This window comes from Pongo pygmaeus, chromosome 1, assembly GCF_028885625.2.
Source record: "Pongo pygmaeus isolate AG05252 chromosome 1, NHGRI_mPonPyg2-v2.0_pri, whole genome shotgun sequence".
Taxonomy (NCBI): domain Eukaryota; kingdom Metazoa; phylum Chordata; class Mammalia; order Primates; family Hominidae; genus Pongo; species Pongo pygmaeus.
Window position 1 is genome coordinate 207217422 of NC_072373.2, and position 11017 is coordinate 207228438.

Consider the following 11017-nt stretch of genomic DNA (forward strand, 5'->3'; position numbering starts at 1 on the left):
CCAGTCCTTTTCTGTCTGGACACTGAGCAGCTTGAAGATCTCTGTCTTTGTGTTTATCAATGTTTGAGCCATAGGCCTGGATTCACCCCGTCAGCTGTGTGGATAAATCTCTTTGAACTTCAGTTTTTTTGTTTTGTTTTTGTTTTTGTTTTTTGTTTTTTGTTTTTGAGACGGAGTCTCGCTCCGTTGCCCAGGCTGGAGTGCAGTAGTATGATCTCGGCTCACTGCAACCTCCGCCTCCTGGGTTCAAGCGATTCTCCTGCCTCAGCCTCCTGAGTAGCTGGGATTACAGGCACCTGCCACCACACCCGGCTAAATTTTGTATTTGTAGTAGAGATGGGGTTTCACCATGTTGGCCAGGCTGGTCCCAAACTCCTGACCTCAGGTGATCCACCCACCTCAGCCTCCCAAAGGGCTGGGATTACAGATGTGAGCCACCATGCCCAGCTGAATTTAAGTATTTTTGTGGAGAAAATGATCATGATAATACCTACCCCAAAAAAACTCAAGGGCCAATTATTAAAATAAAATTTATGAAACTTTGAACACATGACAGTTCCTCAGAAAATAAATTCCCTTCCTGCTTCCCTGTGGGTGCTCAGCCCTCAATCCCAGATGGTCCATGGGCATTCTATATTTACTGCCTACCTGCTGAAGTAAGGGGTTAATTAACTTCAGGGCGGTGTGGCTGACTGAAGCTAGGCTGACTCTGGTTTAGAAGAGGGAGCTCAACTCTAAAGCTGACTCCTAAAAACAGGAATAGTTACTGTGTACTTGCTTTAAGAATAATCTGGCTGGGCACAGTACCTGACACCTGAAATCCCCGCACTTTGGGAGGCCTAGGTGGGTGGATCACTTGAGGTCAGGAATTTGAGACTAGCCTGGAATTAGCCCGGGCGTGGTGGCTCATGCCTGTAATCCCAGCTACTCCGGAGGCTGAGGCAGGAGAATAGCTTAGAACCCAGGAGGCGGAGATTGCAGTGAGCCGAGATCATGCCATTGCACTCCAGCCTGGGTGACAGAGTGAGACTCTGTCTCAAAAAAAAAAAAAAAAAGAATAAACATCTCGTAAAACATAAGTATGGATAGGAAGGTCTTTGAGGGAGGAAAAGCTTTAGATTTCCAACAAATTCCAATGCTTTCTGAGTCTCTGCATAGAAAACAATGTTTTCCCCTAGTATCCCAACACTTCAGTGTCTGTCTCCCTACCTAATGGATTTGCCTTTGCTTTTCCCTATCTGGTAGAATAAAACCCTCTCGGGTCCAAGCTACCTTCCCAGGAGGTCCTTTGTGAGGGTAGAAGGAAAAGCATAGGTGCAGGAGGATACAGGCTTTGGGAGACAGGCAGACCTGGGTGCAAATCTTGGACCTGCCACTTATCTAGCTATGTGACCTTGGGCAAGCACATTCACCTTTCTGAGCCACTGTCTCTCTGTCTATAAAAGGGATCAGTGGGAAAATGTGTGAGAAGGCAAACAGGACTTGGCAAACAGAACTCAATGAATGATGATGGTGGCGGTGGCGCTGAGTGCTTCTGAGCTAGAGAGTAGCCCATCCTGGAGGCCTTTGAAATCCCCACCCCTGTAAGGACTCATGCCTTAGATCCTGATGCTCCTCACATTCCTGACAACAGCCTCAGCAGGAACCATTCAACTCAGCTGGTACCACCTATCCCATTCAACAGGGGCTACATCACATTACAGCACATAAAAATAACTGTTTCCCACACCATTTTCCATCCCTTGTCCCTGTTGACTCTCCCAGCTGTGAGGTAGATGGATGGTATTTTCCTCCCAATTTAATAGAAGAGACAGCTGAGGCAGAGTGAAGGTAGGAGAAGTCTGGGCAAGGATTGAGCCTGGTCTTGATTCTGAATCCCCTGTGCTTTCCTTGTATCACCTGAATCTCGAGCAATACTTTGGGCTCCAGACTCTCTGAGGGGAGGAGGAGAAGGGATGTTCTATGTGTGTGACTGCAAAGTCCTCACCACACCTTCTAGGCACTTATGAGCCAGGAGATACATATTATGAAATGTGGCATTTGGGAATGGTCTGAGACCACAGCAGACCACCCTAATGCTATTAAGAGTGCCGGGCACGGTGGCTCACGCCCGTAATCCCAGCACTTTGGGAGACCAAGTCGGGCGGATCATGAGGTCAGGAGTTTGAGACCAGCCTGACTAATATGGTGAAAGAAACCCTGTCTCTACTAAAAATACAAAAATTAGCCGGGTGTGGTGGTGTGCGCCTGTAGTCCCAGCTAATCAGGAGACTGAGGCAGAAGAATCGTTTGAACCCAGGAGGTGGAGGTTGCGGTGAGCCGAGATCACGCCACTGCACTCCACCCTGGGCGACGGAGTGAGACTCCATCTCAAAAAAAAAAAAAAAGAGGGAGAAGGCAGAGTGGACAGAGAGTCAAATGAGAGGAGGTCTGGGTTCTGGCCACAGGCCAGCTACTGACATCCCAAGTAAATGTGAGCAAGTTTCTGAGGTCCCCATGATCCCCATGTCTGGAACATAAATGGGAAAAAGATGATAGATAGATAGATAATAAAGAGGCTCCGTTTAGACAAAAAGACATCTGCAATCCTTGTTATCATTACTTTGACTTTGAAATCAACAATTTAGAGAGCCCACTACCACGAAATTTAAAAATTCTAAAATTTTTTAAAAAACAAAACAGTATAACTTAAAGAGTTCTACCAACTTTAAAAAAAAAAAAATCAGAGAGCACAACATTGAATTTTTTTCTTTTTTTTTTTTTTGAATTTTCTTTTCTTTTTTTTTTTTTATTTTGGCAGAGTAACATTCAGTTCCTGGAAATGCTTACAAAATGATTCCTGACACTGGGAGGAGATAGTTAGAAAAAAGAAGAAAAATTATACACATATATAGATAAAGGAAGAAGGTGGAAAGAAAGGGAATAGACAAAAGAAAATAAAGAACTAAAAGAGAAAGAAAAAAAAAAGACTTTAAAGGGCCCCAATTGAAGCAACATTATCAAGTTCTCAGCATCTGCAATTCACAAGCCGCTCGCGGTTGGGGCGGTGCAGACCCCACCCCTTTCTCGGGTGTCCGGCGCTCATTGGTGGGGGAGGCAGTCGCCGGCCGGTGACTGCCCGAGGAAAGGTTGCCTGGGACACGCATCCCTGTGTGAACGCATGACGTCCCACCCTGGCGCCAGGCTGTCTGGGGCTGAGTCTTAGATCAACACAGCTGTGGGACCGGGACCCACAGCTGGGCAAAGGAGCGGATTCCTCAACAAAAAATAGGATTGTGAGAAAAGTTCTGAAACAAAAACAGCGCAGACAAAAGCCTTAATGACATCCTTTCATAAAAATAAAAAATGCAAGAGGGGGGAAAAAGCTGGTAAAAGGAGCAGAACTGGGAACAGAAAGTTCAGAGGCATTTGGAATAAGAGGCTGAGGCCCCACCACCGCTAAACAAGTTGCAGAAGGCCTGAGCTAGCCTGTCCAGTCTGCTGTGGGGAAAAAGAAGTCTCTTGGGTTTAAACTCTATTCAGTGTTCCTAACCATAACCTGCTTCTTTCAGAATGAGAATCTTAGGCTAGAGAGGACCCTTAAAGGTCACTTGCTTCCTCCCAACCTCCTCCTACCCACTATATATATATATATATATATATATTTTTTTTTTTTTTTTAAGAGAAAATGAAGCCCAGGAAGGGAGGAAATTCATCCAAGGGCACACTGCAAATTATTGGCATGCACAGAACAGAATTTTGCTTGCTAATCCCACGGCAGCCTTCTGCCTTATGTCACACAGCCCATGGGCATTTCAGCCTGGAAGCATCCTGGGAAATAATAAATGTGAAGGTGCTTTGCAAACCTAAACCACTATACAAGCCTGAGGCATCAGCTGTAGTAGTAGAGGAAGGAAAAGAAGGGAGGAGAATCTGGGTAGACTGAGCACCTTCCACACAACTGGCCTATGCTGGGTACCCCAGGCAGTAAGAAGACTAAGATCAGATGGAGTGAGCACATCAAGTGCTTTGCAGAGAAGAGGCATTCAATAATTATCAAATGAATGAATGAGTAGACCCAATTAGTTCCATTTTATAGATGGGAAAATAGAAACACCTGGGATAACTCAGTCAAAGTTCACACAATTAGTTTAAAAAAAAAATAGGCATTTGCACAGAAATCTGCCTGGCCCATGATTTTTCTAGAACCCTCTGGACTTGACCGTTTTGCCACAGAAGTCTGCAAGATAGGAAAAGAAAGATCTTCTCTTTGGTTATTCAGAAGTTCCTACAGCCACTATTTTGCCTTTCCTGACCAAATAGCTGGCACTTTACTGCTGTAGCATATAAAGACTGACTTGCCCACTCACAGATTTTCTTCCTCTTTTCTTATACTAAAGAGCCTGTCCTTGAAAAAAACATTCCAGGAAGAAACCTTTCTTGGGCCACAGAGCCCTGTGGTTTGATGGAAAAGAACGAGGCTTCAAGACTGGCTCTGCTATTACTTGTAGTGTGACATTGGACATGTCTTAAATGCCTTCCTTGGGCCCCTCAGCATCCTTCACCTATATATCCAAATTTCACACAGCCTTGGACTTCTACAGTTGGAAAGGATTTTAAATAATCACTTAGTACCATCTTCTATTTTACTCACAAGGCAATTAAAGCCAGGTACCTGGGCTTGTTCAAGATTACATGACAAATTATTGTCAGGGCTAGCATGATGAACCCAGGGCTCTCAATTCCCAGTCAGTGTCCTTTTTAACTGTTTTGAGACTCTCTTTGGCTCTGAGCCCCCCTTGTCCTGTTAATCAGTGCCACACACTATTGAACTCTTGTTTCCTGTGTTAATCTTGTCTCCCCAAATTGTGAGATTCTTGAAAGCAGGAGCCACTGTTTTATGCGGAGGGACTCCATAAATATTCACCAATGATTCATTAGGAAAGCAACTATTGGGGGAATCCCACTTGGTCATTTCCAAAATCGAAAGCAGCATCTTGGAAGTGCAGGTTCCCAAATGTCTAGGGAGGTGACAAGAAGGCAAGCAAAGAATCAAAGAATACTGAGCACAGTGTCCTGTTGGAATACAAGACTTAGTTTGCTGGCCCTCTGGTTCCTTTCCTGGTCTTTCAGATGGAGCTGGAGCTGCTTCAGCAGGGCTAAGAATAATCAAGTCCAGGTGGCCTGCCCTTCCATAGCAGAAAGGGACAGACAATAGAGCAATGAAATTACCATTGTTTTCTGCACAGAGGTGTGTGGAAAGTGAGGAGAGGGAAAGTTAAGAAATTTGCTGACCCAATGGGGGGGCTCTTAGGTTTATATAGAGATTGTCCCATCTGTGCCTCCATATTTAAAACCTTGTCCAAAATTCTAATTTAACTCACAAAGCACAACTGTGCATATATTTGGTTCATTATGGAGTTTATAGGGCAAAGGGTCCAGGCTCCTTTATTTCCCATGCAAAAAGCATGGGCTCAAGCTTTCTTCTTTTCCCCTGTTGCTCAAATAAATAGTGTTCTTTGCTCAAACCCTCTTTCCCTCCTCCTTCTGCAGTCTCAGCGCCTAGCGCAAATCTGTTTTCTTCATTGTAACCTCAGCTTCACCGCAATTAATTTTTTTTCCCTCTGGTCACAAGATAATTCCTGACGCCAGTGAGTCTGGAGGTCAGACGAACAGCAAATTGGGGAACAAGGCGGCACTAATTCCTTACAAGTTTCCCTTGAAAAATCTTTCACTTAAAAAAAACGGGGGGTGGGGGGAGCTTCTTTGCTGTTCAGGGATTTATGACCTCAGAGGAGCTGTGGGTTCGAACCAGTGTTGGGCTAAAGGCGGACTGGCAAGGGGCAGGGAAACTCAAAGATCTGGGGCGCTGCCAGGAAAAAGCAAATTCTTTAAGTTAATGGTTTTGAGTGATTTTTAAATCCTTGCTGGCGGAGAGGCCCGCCTCTCCCCAGTATCAGCGCTTCCTCATTCTTTGAATCCGCGGCTCCGCGGTCTTCGGCGTCAGACCAGCCGGAGGAAGCCTGTTTGCAATTTAAGCGGGCTGTGAACGCCCAGGGCCGGGGGGGCGGGGCCGAGGCGGGCTATTTTGAATAAAGAGGCGTGCCTTCCAGGCAGGCTCTATAAGTACCCGCGGCGGCGAGCGTGCGCGCATTGCAGGCCACTATAGCAGGACTCTTTTGGGTTTTCTTTCTCTTTGGGGCACGTTTGGACTCACTCCCCAGCATGAAGGCGCTGAGCCCGGTGCGCGGCTGCTACGAGGCGGTGTGCTGCCTGTCAGAACGCAGTCTGGCCATCGCCCGGGGCCGAGGGAAGGGCCCCGCAGCTGAGGAGCCGCTGAGCTTGCTGGACGACATGAACCACTGCTACTCCCGCTTGCGGGAACTGGTACCCGGAGTCCCGAGAGGCACTCAGCTTAGCCAGGTGGAAATCCTCCAGCGCGTCATCGACTACATTCTCGACCTGCAGGTGGTCCTGGCTGAGCCAGCCCCTGGACCCCCTGACGGCCCCCACCTCCCCATCCAGGTAAGCCTCAAAGTCGGGGCAGGGCTGAACACCCAGGCAAGGATGCTGCGGGACCCTCAGAGCTCCCGATTGCCTCGCGTAACTCTTCCCTCTTTTCCCAGACAACCGAGCTCTCTCCGGAACTTGTCATCTCCAACGACAAAAGGAGCTTTTGCCACTGACCTGGCCGTGTCCTGACACCTCCAGGTGAGTGTCCTCTCTCTTGGAGAGGGAGGTTTAAACGGCAAGTCCTGGAGTTGGCAGACGTTTTGAAAGATTGCGACTCCCTCGGTTTAGGGAAACAGGCCAGAGAGGGACGAGTGACTTGCCCATGGTTGCATCAAATGAATGGCAGAGTCAGTTTCCCTGTGATGTGCATTTCAGCCTTAAATGCGCGTGGCCCCTGCCCTCCCGCAGTGGCCGAGGGTCTGGGAGAGTAGACACGGGTCCGACTAAATACAAGTCTTTCTGTTCCATGTTGTATAGGGAGCTGTGTCTTCGGCAGCCCCCTCCCAGCTACTGTCAGTTCCAAGTGGGAGGGGTAGCGCAAGCTCCGCCTGTGGTCTTTGGCGCCAACTGGGTGGGGGCAGCGTGGGGCGCGGAGTTATCAGCTGGAGGTAGAGACCAAGTTTCCTCCCTGGCGCCGGCCAGTCTGCGGACGGCCCCCGCCTCGGCGCGCTCGGCGGAAACTGACTGCTCCTTGGTCTTGTTTCCTCCCCCGCCCAGAACGCAGGTGCTGGCGCCCGTTCTGCCTGGGACCCCGGGAACCTCTCCTGCCGGAAGCCGGACGGCAGGGATGGGCCCCAACTTCGCCCTGCCCACTTGACTTCACCAAACCCCTTCCTGGAGGCTGAACCTGGTGCTCAGGAGCGAAGGACTGTGAACTTGTGGCCGGAAGAGCCAGAGCTAGCTCTGGCCACCAGCTGGGCGACGTCACCCTGCCCCCACCCCACCCTCAAGTTCTAAGGTCTTTTCAGAGCGTGGAGGTGTGGAAGGAGTGGCTGCTCTCCAAACTATAGCAAGGCGGCGGCAGAGCTGGTCTTCTGGTCTTCTTGGAGAAAGGTTCTGTTGCCCTGATTTATGAACTCTATAATAGAGTATATAGGTTTTGTACCTTTTTTACAGGAAGGTGACTTTCTGTAACAATGCGATGTATATTAAACTTTTTATAAAAGTTAACATTTTGCATAATAAACAATTTTTAAACACTTGTGTATATGATGACATCCGTCTCCACTTAGTAGTAATGATGCTTTCTCGCACATGGCCGAATTTAGGGAACTTTGGAAAAGTTAACTTGTTTATTCCCACGAGAGAGAAATGAAAAACTGCCCAGTTGAGAGGGGATGGGGTGGAGAGAGAAGGGTTCATGATGGGAGTCTTATGTCCATTGAGGAATGGGTGCAGAGAAAAAATCTGGGCTCTGCCCCGTTATTTCACGGATGAAGAAACCAGAGAGACTGGTGCAAGCTTGCCCAGCAAGTTGGTGGCTCAGGCAACTTGAGAACTGAGTTTTCATGTCCCTTGAGATCTAGCAGCAGCTTTTCTCTTTATTGTTACTATTGACTATGCCTTTCTAGCAGGGGATTGTGGTAAGAGGAGAGCCTCAAGTTTGCTTCACCTGCTGCCCAGACATGGGTAGTGGTTGATAGACCAATTCCAAAAATGAATAAACTGATAACTGGGCTTGATTTCACTTCCTTCTTGCTCTCTGGGCTGGCTTCCTTGTGGGCTTCCAAAGTTGGAAAAAAAAGAGTCTCCTGAAATGGATAAAGATTTGGATGCTGGTTGGGAAGTACTGATACTAATACCTTCTCTAATGCTAGGTGGTTGTAGAGTTCAACCCTGAACAAGGAATGTGAGGCAGAGACTCCACAGTCCTAATTTCTGCTGGTATTTCTACACCACCTCCATTGGGAACCTATTCTGTAAGCATCCCTGTCCCTATTTCAGAAATGGGGAAAGGGAACCTCTGTGGGTAATGCTTCTGAACCAGGTTTTCACAACCCTTGAGAGGTAGAGATGGGATTTGAACCGTAACTTCAGTGACTTGATTGTGGTGAACAGGAGCAGGGCTGGGGACTGGCCATTCCTCGAGGCCAGGCCTGCAAGTGGGGCAGAAAGCAAGATCCCAACCCATGCCTTCCCCCACACTCCTGGTGGCTCCCCAGGTGGGCTTCACCAGGTGCCTGGCCTTACTAGAGATTCCTGTTTATGGTATGATCTCATCTGTGTGTTGGTCCCTGGCATGAATTACTTCAATATTTCATAACAAACAGGTCACGTCATCACCTTTAGTGCTTTAACCCTGGTGAGCTTGCTGGGGTGGACAGGGGCATGGGGGAGGAGGATAACCTCTGGCATTGCCAACCACACTCCCAGCCTGATCAGTGGTTCTTAACCTGTTCTGTGTCCTGGTCACTCTGATCTGAAGGAAGATATGAACACTCTTCAAAAGATAGACACACAGTGCACAGCAATAGCAGACTTCAATCCTCATGTGAGGAACCCTTGCCCCAAACCAAGTACAAGGCCTGGGTTGGGTCTATCTTGACTTGTTTTTTAGGTGTGCTGTGCTCGCTTCAGAGACGGCCATACAAGGGCATAAATCCCTGCTCTGTCACCTCTTACCTGTATAACTTCAGGCTAGGGACTTTGCCTCTCTTGAGCCCCAGTTTTTGCATCTGTAAAGGAAGCTGATTCTGAGGCAGCGGTTCTGAGGTCCTAGGCCCCACATTACACCATGAACTGCAGTAGAGCCAGGCACTGAGCTCAACGTCTTATACCCTTTTCTGCCACAGCATGTTGCCTCCTGCTTGCCGGAAGTTTCGGTACCCTGGAAGGCTAAAAAGGGCTGCGGTGGTCATCTGCCGAGTGACCTTGAGCAAGCATTCCACCTCTCTGAGCCATGCTCCTTCTGTGCCCTGCTGCCTCCCAGGACAGAAGATAATGGTGGGAAAGTTCTTTGAAATGCATCACACACCTACGAGGTATTATTAAGCTAATTCCAAGGAAATTGCCTGTCAGGACTCCCAGGACTGAGCTGTTCAGGTGGCCAGGACAAAAGATAGACCAGCATGCCAATCCATTAGTCATTAGAGAGTGAAAGCAATTTGGCCCTAGGTCAGAAAACTCCCAGAGAGAGGATAGTGTCTTCTGTCATAATCACCTATGGAAGTACCTGCCAGGTTCCAGACTTTTATCTTCATTTTTGTTCTAATCCTCACAAACCACCATGATGGGTAACGTTCCCTGGTTTATAGAAAAAAGACTCAGGCTGAATAACTTGATCACACAGCAAGAAAGTGGCACACAGCAAGAAACAGGTCACACAGCAAGAAAGTGGCAGTGCAGGGTTTCTTAGGAACCCCAGCTTCCTCTAGCTTCAAAGCTCATGTTCTTGCCTTCTCTTCGGATTGGCTCTTTTCCCTCGCCATTCCCAGAGCCTGGCACATGCTTGGTCCCCAGGGAGTGCTTGTCCCAGGGAGCGCTTGTCCCAGGGAGTGCTTGTGGAATGAAAGACCTAGGACTCCCCCTCATCTGTGAAAGGGGGATGTCGGTACCTCCCTTCCATGTGTGTTGTTCGGATAAACTATAAGGCGCATAAAGTATCCACGAGGCTTCCTTAACTACAAGATTCACTGCTGAGTGTCTTGTGCAAATTGTCGCATGCGATCAGATTCAGAGCTGATCGCATCGGCTGTGAAATACAGACATTTGGGAGGTGTCTTTATTTTGTAAATAAAGGTGTCTTTATTTTGTAAACTAGCTCAGAACAGGCGAAGTAACTTGCCGGTGGCCACACGGCTTCTAAGTAACGAAGCCACAATTCAAACTCATGTCTGTGACACCAGAAATGGTGCCCTTTTCAGAAAGCCAGTTATAGCTCTCTAGCTGTGGACGCGCCGGACAACCTTCAATTATCTGTCTTCCCGGCCTCATCACCCCTCGTGGCCACCACTCTTCCCCATGCCCCAGGCTAAACCTGAAAACCTCCTGCCGCGCTCTTTCCCGCAGCGCTGCTTCCAAGGGTTCCCCTCTGCCCACTCCCGGACCTCCCTGGAGACAGCCGCTCCCCACCAGCGGCGCTGCGGCGCCCGGGCCGGGGCAGAGCCTCGGCCCACGTGGCCCGGAGCCCGGCAGGGCGGAGCCGAGCCGGCCCCGCCTCCGCCCCGCCCCGCCCCTCTCGGCGCCCCACGCTCCCCCCGCGGGCCCTGGGGGCCGCTCGCAGGTGTTCGCTGGCGCCCGGATGTCTGAGCTCTGGCTCCGCTCTGGCTCCGGCTCCCTCCGCAGCCTGCGGGCGGGGCTCGCAGCCCATCCGGAGCCTCGCGGCGCCCCCGCCGCTCTGCCAGCAGCGCGGCCTCCCGGTTCCCAGCCTCGCGGCCTGGGGGGCCCCCCCCACCCAGTGGAGTCGCTGACCCCACTCCTCTCCCGCTGCCCCCAGCTGCGCTCGGGCCGCTGCAGCCTCGGCGCACCCCCACCCGCTTCCTGCCCCGGCCGCGAGGCCGCCCTGAATCGCACCCGGTTCCTTCCT

The 11017-nt window shown here is 49.6% G+C and overlaps 1 protein-coding gene across 2 annotated transcripts; it reads left to right on the forward strand.

Moving 5' to 3' along the window:
* Positions 1 to 5638: 5638 nt before the first annotated feature.
* ID3 (inhibitor of DNA binding 3) lies at positions 5639 to 7699 on the forward strand. Of its 2 annotated transcripts, XM_054500818.2 has the most exons (3): positions 5639 to 6504; positions 6606 to 6690; positions 7210 to 7699. In XM_054500818.2, exons 1-2 carry the CDS (start codon positions 6205 to 6207, stop codon positions 6663 to 6665), a joined length of 360 nt encoding a protein of 119 aa, XP_054356793.1. In that variant the 5' UTR covers positions 5639 to 6204; the 3' UTR covers positions 6666 to 6690; positions 7210 to 7699. The 2 variants fall into 2 exon arrangements, with proteins under 2 accessions (XP_054356793.1, XP_063514575.1); XM_063658505.1 differs by having other exon boundaries at positions 6107 to 6504; positions 6606 to 7699.
* The last annotated feature ends 3318 nt before the right edge of the window (positions 7700 to 11017 follow it).